General features: G+C 39.7%; 2 protein-coding genes across 6 annotated transcripts; one reads left to right on the forward strand and one right to left on the reverse strand.

Annotated features, from left to right (window-relative positions):
- Positions 1-1,049: 1,049 nt before the first annotated feature.
- LOC132990028 (uncharacterized) lies at positions 1,050-5,713 on the reverse strand. The gene is made up of 5 exons (XM_061058046.1): positions 5,585-5,713; positions 4,690-5,022; positions 4,272-4,580; positions 2,125-2,317; positions 1,050-1,988 (listed from the first exon to the last, which is right to left on the reverse strand). Exons 1-5 carry the CDS (start codon positions 5,634-5,636, stop codon positions 1,832-1,834), a joined length of 1,044 nt encoding a protein of 347 aa, XP_060914029.1. The 5' UTR covers positions 5,637-5,713; the 3' UTR covers positions 1,050-1,831.
- Positions 5,714-7,115: 1,402 nt separating this feature from the next.
- Positions 7,116-21,934, forward strand: ptpn22 (protein tyrosine phosphatase non-receptor type 22). Of its 5 annotated transcripts, none has more exons than XM_061057961.1 (26): positions 7,116-7,439; positions 8,857-8,965; positions 9,725-9,801; positions 9,935-10,030; positions 10,159-10,197; positions 10,352-10,423; positions 10,633-10,692; positions 10,882-11,024; positions 13,672-13,738; positions 13,835-13,912; positions 14,084-14,170; positions 15,319-15,826; positions 15,912-15,998; positions 17,315-17,392; positions 17,636-17,707; positions 17,795-17,925; positions 18,255-18,282; positions 18,508-18,606; positions 18,770-18,838; positions 18,928-19,064; positions 19,508-19,535; positions 20,213-20,275; positions 20,554-20,654; positions 20,754-20,784; positions 20,888-20,971; positions 21,063-21,934. In XM_061057961.1, the coding sequence occupies exons 1-26, from the start codon at positions 7,338-7,340 to the stop codon at positions 21,122-21,124; spliced, it is 2,508 nt and encodes an 835-aa protein (XP_060913944.1). In that variant the 5' UTR covers positions 7,116-7,337; the 3' UTR covers positions 21,125-21,934. The 5 variants fall into 5 exon arrangements, with proteins under 5 accessions (XP_060913944.1, XP_060913946.1, XP_060913947.1 ...); XM_061057963.1 differs by having other exon boundaries at positions 18,511-18,606; XM_061057962.1 differs by having other exon boundaries at positions 7,117-7,439; positions 18,931-19,064.
- Positions 21,935-22,453: the final 519 nt, after the last annotated feature.

The raw sequence follows: 22,453 nt of genomic DNA on the forward strand, positions 1-22,453 counted from the left end.
GTTTACAGCTTATTTAGAAACCCAAGAATTTTATCAAATCACTTCTTGTGATGAGAGAGGGTTGTTACTTACAGATATTTAATTCTGTATTACCCTCTCCAACCCTGGATTTTATTTATCATACTAAACTTGACTACATATTTCCATGGCATAAAACACGTCACCATTGAGTCACTGTTTGTGTTGAGCGATAAGTTTCCTAAAATAAAGGTGGGGTATTTACAGTTCTGTAGGCACTGATCCTTGCTGTGTCCCTCACATGGCCCTGCATCACTCATGAAATATTCCACACTCTCAGACTCTACATTACTTCCTTTTCAGTTTGTAGGTTTGAACATGATGGAGATTGTTGATCTGCGGTGGGGATCTGTGGGTTTGTCTTTTCCAGCTAGAAAAACGCCCTCCTGTTTCATAATGTTGAATTGCATGAGCTGTTTACAGTATAAGAGAAAATGTTTAACACCAAAACCCAGAAGGGCCTCATATCTAAATGATACACACTAAATAATGAACAGACAGGTGATAGGATGGTCCAACTTAAGACAAAATGCGGGAAAAAACATTCAGTATGAATACAATGCACGAATGGCAGTCCCCACTGAACTAATACAAAACACAGATTTATCCAATGTAACATCTTTCATATATTACACTCCACACAGGCTTCTTCAATTCAGCCATGAGACATCTTCCTGCTGACCTAGGTGCAACAATTAAACAGATGATATCATGCATACGTTTCGGAAATGTGAAAGACTGAATATTTATTGGAATTTTATAATTGACCAACTATCTAAAATATTTTCTTAAAGATCCTTGCATTGCCGATTTGGGCGATGCTCAACACATTTGACGGCCATGAAAAAGGAACATATTCTACTGGCTATGACTGCGGCAAAAAAGTTCATATTATACCACTGAAAATCTGAAACCCCTCTGCACTCCCAGTTTGACGTGCTTCCATCAGGTCAGAAATTCTTTTTTTTTTTTTTGTTTTTAATCCTTTATTTTACTCATCTCAAATACTGGAGCACAGGAAGGTTGACGACGGACAGTTTTAAAATCTGACATAGACTGATAACAAGAGGTGAAGACAATGAGGGCACACACGGAGAGGCAGGAAGAAACACAAGAACTCAGTAATCAGGAAACACTGAAGACACACAGAGAACTCAAGAATGTACCAATAAAAACTAGAACAAGGATGTAATTACATCCGGATATGTCTGTACGCTGTGCTTGGGATAGGAGACTTTTAAAAAAACAGATATGTTACTGTTATTAACATTATCTTGTTGTCTACGCTGTCATTCTTGTTTGGGGGTAAAATGAAATAAAATAAAAGAATAGAAAATACAAAGAGTGTTTGCTTGACTAACACTTCGGGAAATGCCAACAGAGCATCACAGAGGGATGCCTCATTTCCACTTTAAACATTAGTCATGGTTATTATTCCCTTCTATTACTGTACATGTTCCAAGAAGACGAGTTAATTCATATGTTTATATAGAAAAAAAAACAGCTTATAGAATCAAACATATAGTATTATTTGAGCCACGATATGGGTGGCAGCTCATTCCACTTTTTACACCTGTTAAAATACACTAAATGGAAAGTGCCTTAAATGACCTCTTTATATAATTGTTGGTAATGCAGAAAACATCGATGTAGCATTGAGACATTCTGTTGAACATGCTGTCGTATATAATGACCATGACTCCTCACAGGTAATCAGGTAATCAAGTGTTATCAAAGAACCTTGTGACACCGGGAAACCGAGGCCTCCCGAGCTGATATGACTTCCAAAGAAACACCACTGCTGTGATAAAGGTCACTGAGCCAAATGTTTGATACGTACCCGCCTCTTCCTCTTGGCATTTGTTTGTCTCGATGTTATACACACATGAAATATGTGCAGAAATACCAGTAAGGATGCAAAAATAATCCAACGCAGCAGAGTATACCACAATGGAAAACCCATGCGTGCCCTGAAAAAGAGAGACTTGATTTAGAAGTCATCAATTATGGAGCCATTTGAAGACATTTTAAAGGATTACTGTCAGTTAAACTCTAATGTTATGCTTTCATTAGAGTAAGGAGAAAAGTAAAATAGTTTAGCCTAACCTGCAGAGAAACCACATTTGTTCAGTCTGACTGAAAGGTAAAGACTGGTTTCTGATAGGTTGGCAGGTGGAGGAGGTCAATAATGGAGTCGAGGATGGAGTCGAAGGTGGATTTGTGGTTGGAGTTGGGGCTGGAGTTGTGGTTGAGATGGTGGTCGTTGTCATTCTGTCTGCACAGTCGTAAACAGGTTGGCCTGTTGAATGGACAAAGACGTTAAACATCTCGTGCAGTGTCGATCACCCAAAGGCCTCAGATCAGACGGCCAAAGCTTAAAATGTTTTATAAAGTCTTCATTAAAGCTTCTTTGCAGTATTTGTATCTATTGTGAAAAATCCCATTGGATACTGGTGCAGAGTGTCCTGGGTCCAATCCGTGAGAAAGACTGTGGACAGAGATGCTGCTTATTTATTGTGCTGTCTACTCTAAAATGACCACTAGGAGTCGCCAAAGTCCACATTTAAGGCCCTTTGCTGCATGTCATCCCCCACTCCCTCCTCCCTCTCTCTCCTCAGCTGTCCTTTCTAACGAAGGCAAACCTGCCCAAAAAATATCTTTAAAAAAACAGACATTGCTAATATATTGGGTGAAAGGTTGTGTGGACTTTTGTGTCTGTTATAGACCTTCATGACTGATCGGTCTGAGCTGTCAGGTTCGGGCAGGAGTCATTGCACAAAACAAGGAAACACTTCAAAATATACTTCAAGAAAAAAAAAAACAAGCTGTAGTCCTCCAAGCGGGTGGCCGAGGTTCAAATCCGACCTGTGTCTACCTTCCCACATGATTTTCACCACTCTCTCTCTCTCTCTCTCTCTCTCTCTATCAACTGTCCAATCTCTCCAATAAAGACACAAAAAGTCCCAAAAATGAATCTTTGAAAAAGGAAGTTGACAGAGCCACAAATGACACAAGTGTTAAAATGATTCTATTTCTGTGGCTTAAAGTCTTTCTATGTGATTTTTCACACTTAAATATAATATAAATCAAGTATATCCTCTGAAAATAACTCTGTGAGTCATGACTGTTTACAATGGGTGTAACACCCGAGTCCCACTGTCTGTGATGTTTTCAGAGTTTTCAGAGTCCTATCTTCACTTTGTTTACATCGCCCGGACGGCCGGCTGACTCCTCCCCTCACGTATAAAAGTTGTTTAATTGAGGGACTAGAGAAAAGAAGAATAACATACTGTACTCACTGCTTAACTGTGTTTCTAGATCACGCTCATTTCAGGTAAATTTACATGAAGTGTGAAGATACGAGCATAATAAAGATTGCTAGCATTAGCATGCTAACACAACAATGCAGCGCGAGTCGTTTTGGTTTCATGCTGGTGCTCAAGGGCAACATCTGCTGGATCAAAAAATTGCATATAAAGCCTTTAACGTCCTGTTGACTTCAATTCGCTTTTCATTATTCTATTCCTCCTGGTCAGCTGTAACAAACTCCTTCTCTCACAGATCCTTCAGGTCACGATTCCAAAAAGTCTTTTACCGTGTATATCAGGAGACAAACTAGATGGGTTATCTGTGACGCGAATGAAATTTGTAACATTGGGTTGAATTGGAAGATTCAGCTCAAACTGTTTTAGTTGTAGCTGTTGGTTGGAAGACTTTTTAGACTTCATTGGGATGGAACGATCTGCTGCCACATGAATGCATCCTGGTCTGGGCCGAGGGGGATCATGGGATACACTAAGGTCTTTTTTTTTTTTTTTAACTCCTTACTTTAGAAAAAACATCTATTCACTTTTGTTGTCTAAAGCTTCCTGCAGCTACAATGACGGTTTTAAAAGCTTTACGTTTCATGACATAACCACACTTATCATACAATATGATTTCAGAAAGCACAGGAAGTAAAACAACTGGCGCACCGCAGCTTTCCACGTCAGATATATCGGGAATAGACGAATTGTGAGGAAAGCTTGGCCAGCTCTGACCGTCCGTCTCTCGGAGGCTGCCCAGGACTAAGAGCAACAGATTTAAAATGTTGTATGTTCATAGTGCAATTAAAGGCAGGGTTGGTCATTTCTCTGTGCTCCCTAAAAAAAGCCACACCCCTCGCATTTTGTTATGACACTTTTTTTTATAGGTAAAGATAAAACATTGTAATTGTAAAAAAAAAAAGAGTTAAAAAGGAGTTCTGTTGTTACCTTGCATGTTAATGACATAGATGCAGTCGCTGTCTGCAGGCACGACGACCTGCGCAGAGAGGCCCTCACTTCTTTGACTGCTGACCTCATTGCTGGCGATACAGTAATAGTCACCGCTGTCCTTTTTCACTGAGCCACAGTGCAGCCGTAAGTCCTGTGAGAGCTGAAGCAAGGCCTTCTTGTGGAACCAAGTGTAGCGGATGGCGGTGCCCTGTTCGCAACCACAGCGCACCGTCACCGGCTGGCCCCAACATGTAGGCCTGTTCGCCAGAGAGCTCAGGGGCCAAAGTCTGGGTTTAGAGACGGGAACTGGCAAAGAAATGAAAAAGGTTTAACTTCAGAGGAACAAATGTTCAAAATGCAGTCCACAGATGTTCCTGAAAGTGTCATTATCTATTTTCTCTTGCTTCCTACTTACCTTCAGTGACAACCACTTTAACTGAAAACATGATGTCAGCATTCATTTTGTCAATCCCAACCCAGTACACTCCAGCGTCGTCAAATTGGAGTTTTGTGACTTTCACAAACAGCCCTCTTTTTCCAGCATCCACAATGAGAGACCTGTGTGTGCGTTCTGTTTTAGCCCGGCCTTCTGAATCCAGCAGAATCTCACAGGTTCCTCTGGACTCCCCGCGGCACCAGTACTTTTTACTTAACAAGTAAGGGTTTGTATCGTACTTGCAGGAAATAATTAAATCCCCTCCAATGTGAGCTGTGATCTGCTGTTTGTTACACTGGAGCTGCAGGCTGCCTGAAAGACAAGGGCCGATCAGAACGATGAGAAGATGAGAAATGCTCAGAGCCACAGGAAAACGGAAAAAGTGCTCCTGTTTTTCAGCTTCATCAGCATTATTTTCAACTTTCAATTTGACTGTGCACAAACATTTAAAACTTCAATGAGTAAACTGTATGCAAAAAAAAAAAAAAAAAAAAAAAGATCTTGGAAAGTTGTTTTTTAAGTTTGTATTTAGGTTTAAACTTTAAGCAACAAAAAACACTTTGTAAGAAATGAAAGTGAAAACGTGAAAGTTTTCTTTGTATGACACAAAACATTCAGTCAATTAACCTTTTTTCCCAAATCTGAAATCTTTCACGAGTCTATAACAAATTAATCAAAGGTTCAGTCACATCCAAGTGAAGAATAAGTGTAGACAGCTGCTATCAACAGTGGTCGTATTAAAAAAAAAACAATCCAAAAGAAGAGATTTCAATTAACTTCTAAACTTACTTTCTTGCTTTTAAAAAACAAAAAACCTGTGCCCCCTTTTCAAAAATCTTGTGATCAATTTTAAAGAGATTTACAGTCGACTCACCGTGAAAGAGCAGAATCAGACACAGTGTCTTCATTTTGACGCCAATAACCATCTTTCAAACCTTACATTGAAGCACAGGAGGTGGACTGAGGCGGTTGTGACTTCCTGTCAGTGCATTGTTGGTTAAAGCAATGCTAAAGTGTGTCATGTAACCACAGTCTGCATGTGAAGCCCCCCTTATTGTCTGTGTGTTAAAGAAGCTTGAGCCTCATATATCCGGGGGAAATGACTATAAGTGTTATATATCAACAGGCCTTATTTGACCTGTAGTCCCTTCTTTGGGACGAGGAGAACATCCTTCCACCTGGTCACTTAAATGTTTATCTATTTGTAGTAACACACTTGATTCTATTGGATGATAACGCTGACAATAAATCCCACAAACAGATACGTAAATTATATCTTTAAATATCAGAGTGGCAACTTGTGTTCATTTACAACGAAGCCACTAGGGGTCAGCATTGTACCGATGAAGTGTTCAAGATCAGCTGAATGCAGGTTTTAAGGCATTATAGTTTTGGCCGATCTGACGACATGAAGTAACTTTCTTCTGATGTAACTAAAGGAAAATAAGCCGCCTCCAGCACAGCCTGCTCTTAGTGTGTTTCCCTTATCGTCACAAAAGTAATGTTGTTTATTTTAGATCATTTAATTGCAATGTGGGGTCTTCTTTCATGTACAGTGTATGATCTATGATCTTTTTCCATGCCCTTACAAACATCTGCCTACTATCTTTAAAAAAAAGGAACTCCTGTATGTTTCCCTCAAAGTTTCCCGTTGCTTTTTTAAACTCTACGGATTTAGAGCTTAAACAGCTTCTTCAAGAAACACATCACAGTTAGTATGGAACTTTAAGTTCTGAAGAGTGACTGAGTTGATTTGATTATTGTGTGCTTACTTGAAAAATAAGCCCAGCACAAAACAAGGAACAAGTACCTTACAGTATCAGGGAAAATATGCAAATTAAAGTCGACATAGATTGTAGAAATAGAAAGAAATAAACCATCCTGATGTTTCTTTTGAGCTCTAGAAACAAACATGGCCAACATGTATAGGTGTTCAATTGAAACAATCACTCCATTCTGTTGTCTTCAGTGAATCAAAACAGGATTTGGGACTTGTTTTGTGGGCATCAAGTCAGTAATAAAGAGAGACCCCTGACAGTTTAGTTGGTTCCTGCTGTGTCGGCTTCAGAACATCAGGATTTTCAGGATTCCCAGACACCCTGTGTCTTCACCACTCCTTCTGCCTCCATCCCTCCCCACATGATCCCTCCTCCACTCCTCTTGCGCGTCCTGAATGTTGTCCAACAGGCTAGACGTCTTGCACTGCGCTCTGATTTGAGGTAGGAACAGCTGTGTGTTGCCTCTGTTTCTGTGTGTCCCACTCTATTTGTGGGTGTTTCCCTCTCATTCCCTCTCTGTGACACCCTTCACATAATCAAATTGGGTGACTTTAGGACCCTGTGAGAGACACCCATGGGGGCGTGGCAACATTTCTAATCTGACCACAGAACCTGTTAGCTTACTCTTGCTTCCTCTAAGACAGTTCACACGTTCCTCCACAATAGTTCCTGGATGTGACAGTTGCATTAGAGAAGTGCTCTCTGTGTCTGTAGCAGCAGCGACAGGAGTGCCACCACCCTTACACCAAAAGCCTCGGCCTAACTCTGATCCATGACCCCGGGACGAGGACCTCTGTGTCCTGACATGCCTCTGGAAGGTGTCCCACCTCTGGAAGAGTACAGCCAGCCATGGGGCATCAAGCCGGGATATTGAGGAGCTTCCTGGCCCAACTGGAGAGACAGGAGGCTTTGGACAGGGAGGCACCGTATGGCATAGTCGGGGAGTTTACGGTGAGTCAAGTTTTTAGTTGGCTTTTTTTTGTGAGGTTTGTTATGGAAGAGGGCTTTCATTTTAACATCATTAGACAAGATATCTGTGTTTGTTTGTTCTCAGTGAACTGGTGGTAATCACTATGACAAAGACTCTCAGATTTTTGTTGTAAAAAAGGCGTCAGATTCAGGGAAGTAACATGGTGGTATATTGTTAAACGGCTTCAATGCCACTTTTGAGCTTCCTCTTTGCGCTGATGTTTGTCACTGAAAGCGCCCGAACAAGGAAGACCACTAGGCAAATGTATTCATGTAACAAGTAGCAGGCATTGTTCACGTCTTCAATCCATTTTCACTTATCATTCATCCGCTCTTTTTTCATACCGTATCATAATGTACATCCACACACAAACTCATGTATATGCACACAAAAAAAAAACTCTTGAACCCTGAGGTGACATCATCTGTGGCCTGCTGCCATGGCAATGAGTGACATGCCATGCCTCAGGGCAGCACTGTGTGCTTCACATGCTGTCCTTTCTGCTGTCATGCAGCTTTCACGCAGACCACTCTAGAGGAAGGGGTCCGTTGCATCACTTCCTGTGTGAACAAAAAGCACACTGTGGTGTGACAGTGCAGATGGTCTGCAAGGCCTTCAGCACACTGGTTCTGAGGAGAGCTGGCCTCTGAACAAAAAGACCAGTGTCTGAAGAAAAATCCTGTGAAGCATGGACGTGCCCATGTCTTCAATCTGAAGAGTCAAACCCTCCACGCAGTAAATTCTACATGGAAATCCTTTCGTTTTTTTTATGCCATCGTGACAGTTTCTGGTGAAGTGAGTCATAGATTCTAGTCATCTGGGGTTGAATCATAAGAACTCAGCCTGTTTGACCAACGTTGCAATAGGTTACATTCATTTGTCAAATCTTTTGCCCCCTTTTCTCTCCAAACTAAACATCTTAAACACCAAAGAAGCCTCCCATAAATGTACCGAAAAAGTTGCTTATTACCTATCATAGGTCATCTTCAACCCCGGTATTAGGACTTCAATTACAACTGAGTTATCCATGACCTGAACGCAGAAAAACATGCCACAAAACTGACGATATAACAACATTTGTGGGCCTGCATGATCGGGGAGGTGCGCAAGGTCCCTCGAGGTGGGTGACCGGAAGGTGGTGATGGCCAGGGCCAGGCCCAGGGTGGAAGCCCTCCCTGGGGTGTGGGGAGGATGGTGATGGAGGGTGGGTGTCTGTTGTCAGGAGTGTGCCAAGCCTGGGTGCGTTCCTAGGATGGTTATCAGTGTGGAGTAGAAAACCTATTCACTTTTCAAAGCAAACTAAAGAAACTGGTGGCTTTGCGACATTCACATGACTTAAAGTAAAATACTGTAACTCAATGCTACACAGTGTCATTAAATGTCTTTCATGTTTTTCAGAGGTTGAAAAGCCAGTCGACGAAGTATCGCACAGACAGGACCTACCCCACAAAGACTGCCGAAAAGCAGGAAAACATCAAGAAGAACCGATACAAGGACATCGTTCCCTGTAAGCTTTTTTTAATCATAGATTTGTGAAAAATAACTGTTGTGCTTTTAGACTTCTGCAAACGATGAAAGGTGTGATTCTGCATCAGGGGAGTTGAGACAGTTAACATGTTACACAGAAACTGCGAGACAGATCAAAGGATCTTGGGCTTACATTGTGCATGGGCTGCGTGACCATGATACTATTTGAAGAAGTTTATGCAGAGATTAATTTAATTAATAATGACCTGCAAAGGAATATTGGGTTAAGAATCAGGGTATATTGTAAGGAATAATGTTTACAGGTCAAATAAGAGATCCAATTGTTATTTTTGTTGAGATATTTCATTTTAATTTTTATTACTTTTTAAAATGGGAATATATCAAGAAAAAAGTACAAATACTGTCATATGTTAAATTGTATTTTAATGTTGATGCCACAAGGTTTTCAAAAGGTAACATATGTTTGAAAAGGGGGATGACTGGTTGTTCATTATGGTCAAAGTAGTTAAAAAAAAAATAAAGAAGTGCAGGGTGTTCTTGGAAAAAAGGGGGAAATCAGGCACACGCAAGCTGTGATGAAGGCCGCTACGGTCAAAACATGTTGGCTTTTTAAACGATTGACCATTGTCATATAAAGGGAAAGTATTTCCTTCCTCATTTTTACATTTGAATGTTTGGAGGTCCTGGTTCCCCCCCCTTGTTTTGTGGGTATAAAATGTATAATGAGTGCTGAGTTGAGCAACATCCGTATGACTGCTTCTTATTCTTTTCATGTTAGTTGACCACACCAGAGTGAAGCTCACTCTCTCAACATCTAAAAATGACACCGACTACATCAACGCCAGTTTCATCAAGGTAAATGACAACAATAAGTTTTCAGAAATGTACTGCATTTGCTGTTTTTTGTACCTTCGTGTGACTAATGTGGGTGATGTAAATTTAACTTAAATCCTCGTACTCTTGACTCTAAGCTGTGCTCTATCTTCAGGGAGTGTCTGGCTCTAGGGCCTACATCGCGACTCAGGGCCCCCTGCCTCACTCAGTCCTGGACTTCCTGAGGATGCTTTGGGAGTACAAGACAAAGGTAACACAAAATGCTTTGATGGTGTAGAAACATCGAAGGAGCTGTCTTGCTACATGAAGTGATCTTTGACCTCCCTTGCCACCTGTTAAAATATCTTCATTTCTATGTTGTTTATTATCTGGCACTAGGTTGTAGTGATGGCCTGTCGAGAATTTGAGATGGGAAAGGTAACACCGTTTTTCCTACATTTTCACTTCTTTTCTCAGCGGCTAAAAACTGTGTTCCTCATCATCCCTGCACTTCCCTGTTTATCTGTTTACCTTCACTAACACAAAGTCCTTATGTGAGGATTTTATGTTATGCCTTTTAATGTTTCTGTAGAAAAAGTGTGAGCGGTACTGGCCAGAGAAACAAGAGCAGCCGTTCGTGTGTGAACCCTTTACAGTTTACTGTGTGAGTATTTTCATTACCATTATCACACTTTGTACTTTGACAAGTTTCTTGAACTGACATAGGCTAACACAACATCCACCTTTCTTCACTCTGCACCTGTCTGAAACAGTCCTTTTTCATACTTCTATTAAAGCAAAACTAATAAAACTCACTACATATTGCCTTCAACAGTAAACATAAATAATAGTTTACCACTTTTTTTTTTACAGGATTCTGAGGAACCTAAAGGAGATTATCTGACAAGGACATTACGGCTGACTCATTGCAATGTAAGTAGTGTTTATACCCTGACTGTGCAGACAACTGAGGGTGTAATTCTGCTTAGACAAGCCAGAGATTTTCATCGAACATGTTTTTATTTGAGGCAAAGACCAGGGCCATCTTTTGAAAACATAAAACTATTGTGGTCATTTTAAACATACTTCAGAAATGTTGTATTGACATATAATTTTCTGCAGTCTAGCCGAACTTTGAAACAGCTGCACTACGTCAACTGGCCCGATCACGGCGTACCGGACTCCATCCCTCCCATCCTGGACATGTTGTATGAGATGCGTACAGAGCAACCACATGATGATGTCCCCATCTGCATCCACTGCAGGTCAGGCTTCCTTATGGGACTAAACTTTACATAAATCTCTTAAAGAAAAACTATTGTAATCAATTAATCCATTATGAAGCATTTTAGGCCGTTAACGGCATATAAACGATTCAATACTTTTCTTAGTAACCATTATATTACTGACAAATATCATTTGGGAAAACCGGACTGGTCATAGCATAGAAAACGCCTTTGGAATGATTTTAAACATCCTGACAGAAAGTGCAAATGTGGATGATGCTTCTGTCTTGGAAGTTACAATTAATCCCACTGTACTATTAGATTGTAAAAGCTGTAAGTGGCAAATTCAACTCTTGTGGAACTAACTCGGGTTGAATTTATATTTTGTCAACGTTGGTAAACACATTTAAATACACACCACATTATATATGGTGTTCCACAAGGCTCCATACTTGGTCCACTTTTTTATCTGCAAATGCTTCTACTTGTCCAAACTATGCATAAACATAGTGTGTAGATTTATGCACATGACATACAGTTGTATTTATCTGTTCAACAATTTTGACAACATATTATCTATTTGAAGAAAGATTAGAAAATGTGACAACAAAAGTTTTTGGGGCTGAATCAAGGAAGACAGGCTTTTGAGTAAATAAATCTTTGCCCAAGAGTTATTTATTGAGAAATAACTGTGTGAAAAGGCACAAAGGCTATGTTTTTCAACCTTAGAAATCTGGCAAAAGCCAACCAAATCATTCCCTGCAAAAGGACATCTTTTGCAATCACGACTCTTGCAGTGGTCTCTTTTCTGAACTTGCCGAAGTAATAAGTGAACTGACTGCAGCTGCCAAATCTCTTAAAAAAACAAAAATAAGTCACAATCACAGCAGCCTGTTTTCACTGCTCCCATTATCTACAGAATCTGTTATTCTTCTTCAATGGTTAATCACTCATTATACCGGTAAATCTCTTTATTTATAACAATTACAAAAAGGCGGTAGTTTCTTTTCAAGAACTTAAATTTGTGGAACAGCCTGCACATGACTAGTGGAAACCTTGTGTCAATAAAAGCAGAAAACCTCTTAAATAAATGTTAAGCACTTTAAACTAGATCTTAAGAACAGCATACCTCAAGGATATAAGTAAAACTTATAATTAAAACTACTACAATTAATAAGTAAAGCTTATAATTTTTACTACTGTAAAAACCATGAGAATGTATTGCATGCAGGCATGTATATGTCCCCCACCCAAGGCTTTACGGGTAAGGCACCTCTCCTCTTTTTTGAGACAGGAAGTGCATGTGGTTGGGTGGCTAAAGACCCTCTAAATTTAAGTCTACATGTGGGCTTTGACTTTCTTTTTTTCTCCATCTATTCTGTGGCTCATAACGTACATCTACTTTTTTTTACTGAAAATGATACCTATTCAACTCAGCTCAGATGGCTTGTTGGGCCTTTTATCTCTCTCTCTGTGACTCATTGCAAAACAATACTATTAGATATTTCTTTGTCGCATAAATGTGTATCACATGCAAATATGTGGGCTGTAGATGATAGCTATGTAAAGGTAAACTACCCCAATTATTTTAAGACATTTAGTTGAATTTTCTATTGGTGGTTGTGATGAATGGAAGTTCACTAAAGCTCCTAAGAGGAACTTTTGATGTATTGATTTTGGCACCCATTGTGGACAAAGCAGTTCATCATATCTCTTTGGTAATCCTGTCCTTACATGTATGTGTATGTGGTGTTTCCTGTAAAAAAAAAAACAAAAAAACAAACCTCCTACTTCTGTCTTGTAACAGTCAAACAAATCACTCACTGTGAGTATTTCCAGTGGAAAATTTGAACAAAGGCAGACACTTACCCGGTGGCAATGACTACAAGCATTACAAATTACTGTATGAAATGATCCATCTAGACTAAGACGGTCTTGTTTGCTTTCAGAGGTCACAAAAAGGCATTAGTATTCATCATTATTGATTTCAGTCTGTTTCAAAACCAGCTGAGAACGTATCACTGGCGCTTTAAAATTTCATTTCATTTCATTTTTTTTATTTGTTCCGTACATGTCAAAACACACAACAGAAAAGGACAAAGAAAAAAAAAACAATTCACACTTTATCCCATGTACAGAAAATACATTTGCTACTGATTTTTCTTATCGTTTTTTTTTAAATATGTGTGACCTGACAATGTGTAGATGTTTTTATGACTAACTTTCTTTGCTGTATAAGTTAAGCAACTATTCAAACTTAGTGGCAAAATGTTATCAAAAACCTGCCATGACACGCTTGTGTCATTTCGAGAAGGATGTGTCACAGAAGGAATGTTGAGTCGGTGGCAAAGCAGCCTTCACAACAGACAGTCACCCAAATTATGAGTTATGTCAACAGTGGACATTGTTGGTTGTGTTATGAGTTGACGCTATACAAATAAAAGTTGATTGATAGACAGCTGTTGGGGGAAAAAAACGTTTTACTTCAAATGTTTACTTTATTATGATGTCAAAAACAACTTTTTTATGGTATAGCTCTTGCTGTGGCTGGAAGAGCCATTTCCTGTCTGATAGTGTGATAAAAACTGGACATTAAAAGCTTCACTTATTATTTTTTTCATCCTGCCCTTGCTTTTAATTACATTTAGCATTCTTAGCATTATGTTGAATTATCTCTCATTTTCAGTGCCGGCTGTGGCAGAACAGGAGCCCTGTGTGTCATAGATTATACTTGGAACCTGCTGAATAAAGAGGTCAGATATTCCTGCCCAAGTTCTCTCAGCACATTATCTATTTTAGGACGAATCAATTTAAGTTTACGCTGTATTGACATGTGTGCTTGATTTTAGATGATCACTCCAGACTTCAATATCTATGACTTGGTTCAAAACATGAGAACCCAGAGACACTCACTGGTTCAAACCAAGGTAACTGTTTTTGATTTAGCAAAGCATTAAATGTACTGTAACAAATCTTCCAACGAGCAGAACCACATTTCGGTCTCCTTCTATCAAGGATCTTTTGATGATTTGTGTTTTGTGCGTTATGCCCGTTGGCTATGGCGACTAACAGAGCAGGTTTTTGTTGTTTACCCTCAGGAACAATATGAGCTGGTCTACAGAACCATCCGGTTACTGTTTGAGAGATATCTGGAGTCCATGGATGCACAGACCCAAAGAAATGAGGTAAGTTGTCTGAAAACATGAAACCGGGGTGTGAGCCATATACCCACAGACAATGGAAATGTATAGTACTCCCACCAACTACACCAACTGACAAGCACCACCATCAACAGAGCAGAAAACACCAACTGTGAAACTTTCTTGTGGTTTCAGTGACTTTGACATCGAAGGCGGTCACATGAACTGCGTGGAACATAATCAAATAGCAACTGGGTGATTCAAAACCGCACCATGTAGGTTGTATCAATAAGGCTACAGCTCTACTTGAAGCTAAACTCAAAATTTAACCAACAGTTAAAGCCACTGGAAACCCAAACATTAACCATCTAACTACATAATTTAGGGTATTATGTGCATTAGTAAGCATCTAAAAAGTTATCTAATCGAACAGTTAGCTTTTAGCAGTTTACATCCAAACTCAGAGGCGTCCGTGGGTCAAGTTTTAATGGCTGTAGGGATTGAGGTGTCACCACTGTTGTCTATCTTTTGGCAGCAGAAGTTCACAGTTTCCGTAACTGGAGTTAAGCTTCATACTAAAATATCACTAATCAATTTAGCATAGCACTCAAAGCTTTGAGAACAGATAGGGGCACCTCAGCTAACATTGTATCTGCATTCTAATTGCTGACTATGTAGTGGGTGTCAAAGCACTTTGCAGCTCACCATCTAGTGATCTACTGAAAGTAATATTTGCAGATGGCAGAGCTTCTGCAAAGTTCTCTGATTCTGACTCAATTGACACAAAAAGCGCTCTTGCTTAAGGCAGGACTATGTTGATGTCTCTTGCTGAGTGTGTAGCGAGGCAGCAATCAATTAAAGTGTGACCAGCAATGCTTACACAATCTTAAGAAGTAATGAAAACAGCAAAATCAGCTATTTGGTAATCTAGATTTCTATTTGATAGTTATGTTTATTTTGACTCCATGTTTTTGTTGGATACTTAATGACACTCAACTTTGACACCATGCAGCATATTGCATTTACAACTGTAGTGTATCTTTGGTCTGCTACTACAACTCTTTTGTAATAACAGTCATGGCTAGGACACAATTGCACACACCACATTTGCAAGAAAAACCATTTATATGTACATTTATCTAATGATTTAACAAAAACTTGTATGACTTTCACTCTCCTGTTCACCTTCCCAGGTGACTATGGTCCCATCCACGATCACACCTGACACTGAAAGCGAGCCCTCTGACCTGAGTGAGGATTTGGATTTGCGACCACAATTCCAGCTTGATGAAGAAAGGGATATTCTACCAAAGCACAACACTCTTTTACCCTCCAATTCAGAAAATCTCATTGCACTAAGAACCCAGGATACACGGGGGGACCAGCAGCAATTAGATCTACTTCAACACCTTCCAGAAATTCTCGCCACAACCAAGGATCTGCAGGAGAGACCAAGTACCTCACTTGAAGACAGTGATGACATACCATCACTAAACATTCAAACTTCACCTGCTGTGGCAGAAGCCATTTGTCTGATGGTTGAGGACCCCTACTTTGATACTGCTCTGAGCTCCCTCTCATCAGAGGAGCCACCATTGGTCTCTAAAGACCATACCAAAGATTGGACAGACACCTCTGTCCTCAGCACACCTTCATTGCGTCTTAATGACCAGACTATGGAGCTCATGTCTCATGCTTCAGGTAAACAGTCATGTATTTTAATCTGTAGGGGAGTGGCAGTGTTTAATTTGGGAGATATTTATATAAAGTGATTCAAATTTTGTAGGTACTGTTGAAGTTCATACAAATGAGGAAGCACCGCCTCCCCTACCTCAACGAACCCCTGATTCCTACATACTGGCCATTGACACAGGTTGGTGTTTTCAGTATCGATAGAAGTGTAGACTTTAGGGGCCCCAGTAGCCTAGCGGTTGTGTCGAGCGCACCAATGTACGAAGGCAGAAGTCCTCACCGCAGCCGCCATGGGTTAAAATCCTACCTCATCCCTGACTCTCTCCTCCCAATATCCCAATAATGTCTGTTTTCAGCTGTCCTATCCAATAAAGGCTCAAAAAAATTACTTTAAAAAGTGTAGAATTTAGATTATTAGCTTATAAGAGGCTTATTTTGAAAATTTTGGATTTCTTGAATTTGTTGATTCACCTATTTCACATGATGACCATTTTCCTCTGATGTCATGTAAATAGCACGGAACTCTAATGCTGTTTAAATGATTAATCTACATTGTAAGTCGAGTACAACATCTGATACCAGGCCTATACTGTATTATTTACAAATAATTTGGTAGCATAGGCCTATATCTGGCCATTTTTTTTAAGTACAGTAACATATTTGATAAACTATTAGCTTCCACCAGATAACAGCTAATGCTAGCATCCTAGCTATAGACTGTAAAAAACATGGAAGTTGAGTTAGTGTGATGTTACCCACTGGTTTCTGAAGAGGAGATCTGAAGCCAAATGAAGGTGGTCGCCATAAAATAAATGCTATATCCACCTGACTTGAGCTGATGCAGGCCTCATGCCTCCAGACAAACATCTACAATGCCCACCTGTAGGTCAAACTAGCCATGGCCCTCATTATGCTAACTTATGCATAACTCATAAAAAATACCCCCACACAGTCTTTAGGAATAAAGAAATGAGCTAGAGACCAAAACCATTTTTGAACCGGTTGTTATTGGAGTAAAAATGGGCACACACCATGGGTCCTAACAGGATTTCTTGGCTTGTGCAGCAAGCCTCAAGAAAAACAGTTTTTTGCACTTCCTCATTGGCTTCTCTTTTCAGCACCTGAGGTTGCCTCTTGGTCCTAGCTGAAGTCAAGTTAAATAGAAAGTAATCTACCGTACAGTTCTAGCTAACATTATGTTAGCTTACTTTACATTTGCTTACTTTGAGTTAGCTAACATTGCATCTAGCTATAATTTACACCTTTCCTATTATTTTGTGTACCAAACTTTAGCCTTCATCCACTTCTTGACTTTCGTTAATTTTAGCCTCCCACCTGGAGCAAGATGTCAGAGGATAATGGTCACAGTTTGAATGTCTTCCTGATCATCATCATCCAGTTGTATTTCATGCAATGAAGAAAACACACACAGTTTCTAGCTACAGTTAGTCTCGCTAACAGGATATGAACATTATATGTTTTAATTTTTATGTCTAGAGCACCCAGATCCCTGCGAGAGGTTAACGGTAATCATTCCACCCAATGCTGCTGCTCAGGCTGTCAGGGAGTTAGGAGGTGAGTAAATAAAGGCGAAAATATCTGAAACTTTTAAATAACGCGTTGTAGCATGATGGTAAAAAGTCTTGGCATCCTAGATGTAAACCAACGATTATCATTATTACATATCAATATAATGTATTATTATGTTAAATGCATTCAATCATTTTGGCAAAGTAGGTGTGAATTTTCTAATGTTTAAATGTTGACAGTGTACAGTATGCAAAATCCAAACTATGATATGTATGTTCATATTTCCAGGTAGCCCCCCCTCACCTGTCCCCTCACTCCCAGAGAGAACCCCAGAATCGTTTGAGCTTGCTATCGACCAAGGTAATGTAATATTTTACAGGTCACTGTGAGCAGTGGGTTTTACTTTAATAGAAAGAGTCTAAATTGATCATTCTCATTTCATTTCAGCTCCTGTGGAGCAGAGGTTAGAGATAAAGCCAAACCTGAACAGGATAGGGGTGTCTTCAGAATGGTCTGGAAACTCAGAACAAGCTACCACTGCACAGCAGAGTGAAACCAAATCTTGGATAAGGAGTAAGGTGAGAAGAAGGCCCTTCCTTTGGGCGAGGTTTTACTTCCTGTAAGTTAGTTTGCGTAAAGATCTGAAAAAGACACATTGAATGCTGAGAAATATTTTCACAGAAATTTTGGCCGTATTGAAGGAAGCCTTGGTTTGACTGTCGCCTCTGGCTTATGAAACATGATGTCACCCACGCTTTGAATTTAAAATCTGAAGATTAAATAAGATTAAGGCTTCTTTTACTAATCTGCTATTTACACTCAAACTGATCCTTTGCTTTAATCTCATATCACACTGTGGACAACAGAAATAATATGACAGTGCTGTAACAGATTTTCTTTCTTGCAGAGTCTCAGAGCAAAAATGACCTTCACAGGTAGGATATTTATCACAACACAACGTGTAGAACAAATATATAAGTGCACGGCTTCATAATTAAGTCAGCACAGAATGGAATCCTTTATGGATTGTAGTTATGAATAATAAATTTGATACATGCCTATATCAACCTATCTACATATACACATTGGATATCACTTTCATGTCATTGTGTAATACTATATGTTTAGAAAAAAAAAATTCTATATTCTTCTGCCGTCAGTAGCTCCAGCAACACATCCTGATCTTGCATCAAAACCAATGAACCTCCAGCCGTACTGCCCACCTCCGGACCCCATACCCCCCTCGCTGCCTCATCAAAGTAAGCTGTACCGAATGTCATCGATTATAGTCTTGTTTTTATTTTGCCATGAGACTAGCAACCCAAAGGGACACAAACATTTACAAATGTATCCAAATATACAAGATAACAGCCCATACAGATACATACAATATGTGATTTTTTTTGTTTATTGATTACGCAGCTGAGGAGTGCCTGACTCCTCCCCTTCCTGACCGTACCCCGGAGTCCTTCATCCTTAACGCAGGAGACGGTGAGTGACAGTGTCCTATTCCCATACTTTCAAAGACAAAACAATTTAGCTCCCGCTGCAGTGCTTTTGAGTTCAGTGCTATTTTCCAGCAGTTCAGGAGACAACCGCTCTCAGCCCGCAGCACTTGGAAACAACTCCTCCCTCAGCAAGGGTCAGCTCATCATCCGATCGAAGTAGCCCCTCTCAGCCCAGGAGGTTCCTTGATGCAGTCATGAGCAGGAGCAAGGTAACGACACTCCAACTGCTAGTTTCAGGGGACTGTCCTGAAAACTGACACACACAAAAAACACATGCATGGTTGGATATTTGATTTTATTCCCCTCTAAAGCTGCAAGAAACATTTTTTTTATTATGATGATAAATAATATTAAATAATTACTTCTGTTAAATGGATTTTTTTTTAAATATTTAACAATTTCCCAGAGCCAAAACAACTTTCTCAAACATAAAGACTTTTCATTTTGATTATAAATGACAACACAAGACTTACATTGAACTGAAATAATAATGCAGTTGTTAAAATAGTTGGCTTTTAAGTTTATTTAAATTGATTTATCATTTCAGGGACTAATTGTTGCAGCTTCACTTCCCTCACCGCTTTCACATTCACGGATAAACATAATTAATTTCAGTAACATTTAAATTCCTTCTGCTAAATTTCCTCCCCAGAGTGTTCGAGTTAAAAGTTCAAAACAAGGTAAGCACTTTTATCTCATATGTGGAAACTTCTTCCACTTCTGCTTTCATTTTACGTGACCTGCCAGTTACAGATAAGGTTATACATACACCATCAAAACACCCAAACCATCCACATGTCAGCTCATCTCTTTGTGCGCCTGCCTGTTGCAAAGTGCTCGAGCTTTTCCATTCTGACTGAGGCCTTGAAAACTTGAAGAACATAGATTTTCACTTTTAAAAAGAGAGCAGCATTATGTACTTAAAACGTGTCATTGCAGATAAGCACTCCAATGTCAAAGAGCTGTTCCTATAAGTTTATTTGTTTTTGCAATATTACCCTGATCATTTCCAATAAAGGATTAAAATACACTGACATAAAAGATGAATATCCTCGGTTGTTGTTTTTTTAATTATTTTTTATCGAGACGTTTTCACCAAATGTTGTCTGCAGACTCCTCATTTTGAAATGTTGAGTTGTTTAGTTTGTTGACTACAAACTGCACAACACCATGCAAGTTAAGAGACATTATTTAAACTACCACTTCTGACCACTGGGAGTCACCCTTTAGCAAACAAGGGAATGAAAATGAGAATTTGATTGGTAAAATGTAAAGGTTTTTAATTGTATTGTTCAGGGTGTATACACATGATAAGGTGTTTGTCGGGGTGATTTGATCATTGTGTGTTTTATTGCAGAGCCCCTCACTGCAGTTCAGCAGCTCACTCCACCCACTGTGGTCAGAGCGGAGGCAGGAAGTGGTGAGTTGGTTCAGACATTAAAGTGGCTTCACAAACACAGTAGCCTCTTTCACTCGTGCTCTTACACCGTAACACAAAAGTATTCTTATTAAATGAACGGCTGTTCAAGAAAAGATTGCATTACACAAAGGCTGTGGCTATTTCAGATAAGACTCAATAGTACATGGGTTATTAAATATATTTCTCACTGAGCCTTGATGTGTTATGCATGAGAGGAAAATGGTCACCTTCAAACGTAGTTATTAGCTTCACTTCCTTTCTGTTACTGTGTTCATCAGCACAAGTGGAGCATGATGTGCACCGCAGAGGTTCGCTGAACACTGAAGCATCAGGAAACAAAGCAGACAAAAGCAATGAGAAGGGCATGACTCGGTCGAGGGTAACACACACACACGCTGCACACAATAATAAGTTAATAGTGTCAAGACTAAACACAAAAGCCGTCCATTTATTCTCTGCTTTTCTCGTTTTTCTCTAGAGTTTGAAGTTTTTCAGACACAAACAAAAACGTGAGTTATGCATTTTTTTTAAAAAATTTTTTGGCTCAATAAAAACACTGATGTTCAAAACGAAAGTTGTACTAAAGTGCGAAAAACTTTCACATGTTCTCAGCTAAAACTACCCCTCCCCCACCGCCCACTCAAACTGGAACTCCAACTCCATCATATAGTGCCTCATCCTCACTGTTCAGATTTGGTAGGCGCGCCTCTACTTCAATCTTGCATCAATACTGTATAACACTCAGCATTGTGTAGTACAACTTTGTGTGTCTCTGCATATTTCACAGGGTTTGGGACCCGTTTTGGAAAGCCAAAGGGACCCAGGAGTTATCCAGAGACGTGGGTGTGAGGCGATCAGGCGTTGCTCAACATGAAACATGAAGACGGAGCTGATGGCAATCGTGATAATACATCGGATATTTAGAAGACTTGGGACAGTTGGACGTTTTTCACAAGTACCTCATGGAGATACTGTGTGAAGACCACATGAGGCCACTTCTCGGTGTATTGCACAGCACAATAGCACCTTCAGCAGAGAAGAGAGAGTGCCTTGAGACCAGCTCTGATACTTTTTTTTTTTTTGTACTGAATATCAGCAGAGGTTGATTTTAATTATTGATTGATTGCTTGATCCGTGCCTTGTTGAAGAACAAAGACAGCTTCTCGGTCTGATGACTTGGACGTTCGACCAAAGAATTCCAAAATTATTTGCTTTGAAGTGTGAGAAAATATTTTTTGTGTCTGTGTGTTTGGATTTAAGAAAAAAGGGTATATCTTGTTCAGCAGGACTTTTGTTTGTTTGTTAGAGAGACAAAAGAATGTTTTCCATGTACTGTGAGCAGTTCTCTATGCTTGTATCTCAAATCCATATGTAGCTTTTATCAGTGTCATATTTCAAGAGTCATCTAAAATGAAATCTAAAGGTACCAAGAATGTGATGCATATTGAAAATGCATATGATGAAAAGTTAAACCATGCTACATATACTTGTTATGGACAAGATTATTTATTTAAAAAAGTCTTGAAATTCTATTATCTCGTATCTCAATGTTTTTCTGCTTCACAAAACTTTAAGAATATTGACTGTGTTATCGTCTAAATATTCATTTAAAGGAAGACTGTGTGACATTTTACACATATATACAGCGGAAATCAACTACATCCTGTGTTAATGTCTCTCTGTCTGTCTACAATGAGTCAGAAGCGTGAGTCCCGCCAGCTGTAGAGTTGTTGGAGCTGTGTTTACATCGTGTTTACATTGACGGGACGGCCTTGGGTATAAAGCTGTTTGAGTCAAGGACTAGAGAAAAGAAGAATCACATTCTCCACTCACTGCCTGTTTGGATGTCACGTAAATAAGTGTCTTTAGATCGCGGCCATTCTGTGTTAATTTATGTGCAATACAAAGCTACGAGCTAACCAAAGTGTGCTAACATTAGCTTGCTAACACAACAAATAGGACACAGGTGATTGCAGGTCGAGTAAAGGACGATTTTGTCCACCGTTTACTCTTAACGGCGCGTTCTAATTCATAACTCCTTCGTGCGAATGCGAGTGGAGAGGGGGTTGGAGGTGTGTGCATCTATTGGCTAATGTGGCTCCAGCAACTCTGTGTGCACCGGGTTAGCAGACGAGGAGGAACAACGAATAGAAACGTTAACAAGCTAACACAAGATTC

This window comes from Labrus mixtus, chromosome 15 (genome assembly GCF_963584025.1).
Source record: "Labrus mixtus chromosome 15, fLabMix1.1, whole genome shotgun sequence".
Taxonomy (NCBI): Eukaryota; Metazoa; Chordata; class Actinopteri; order Labriformes; family Labridae; genus Labrus; species Labrus mixtus.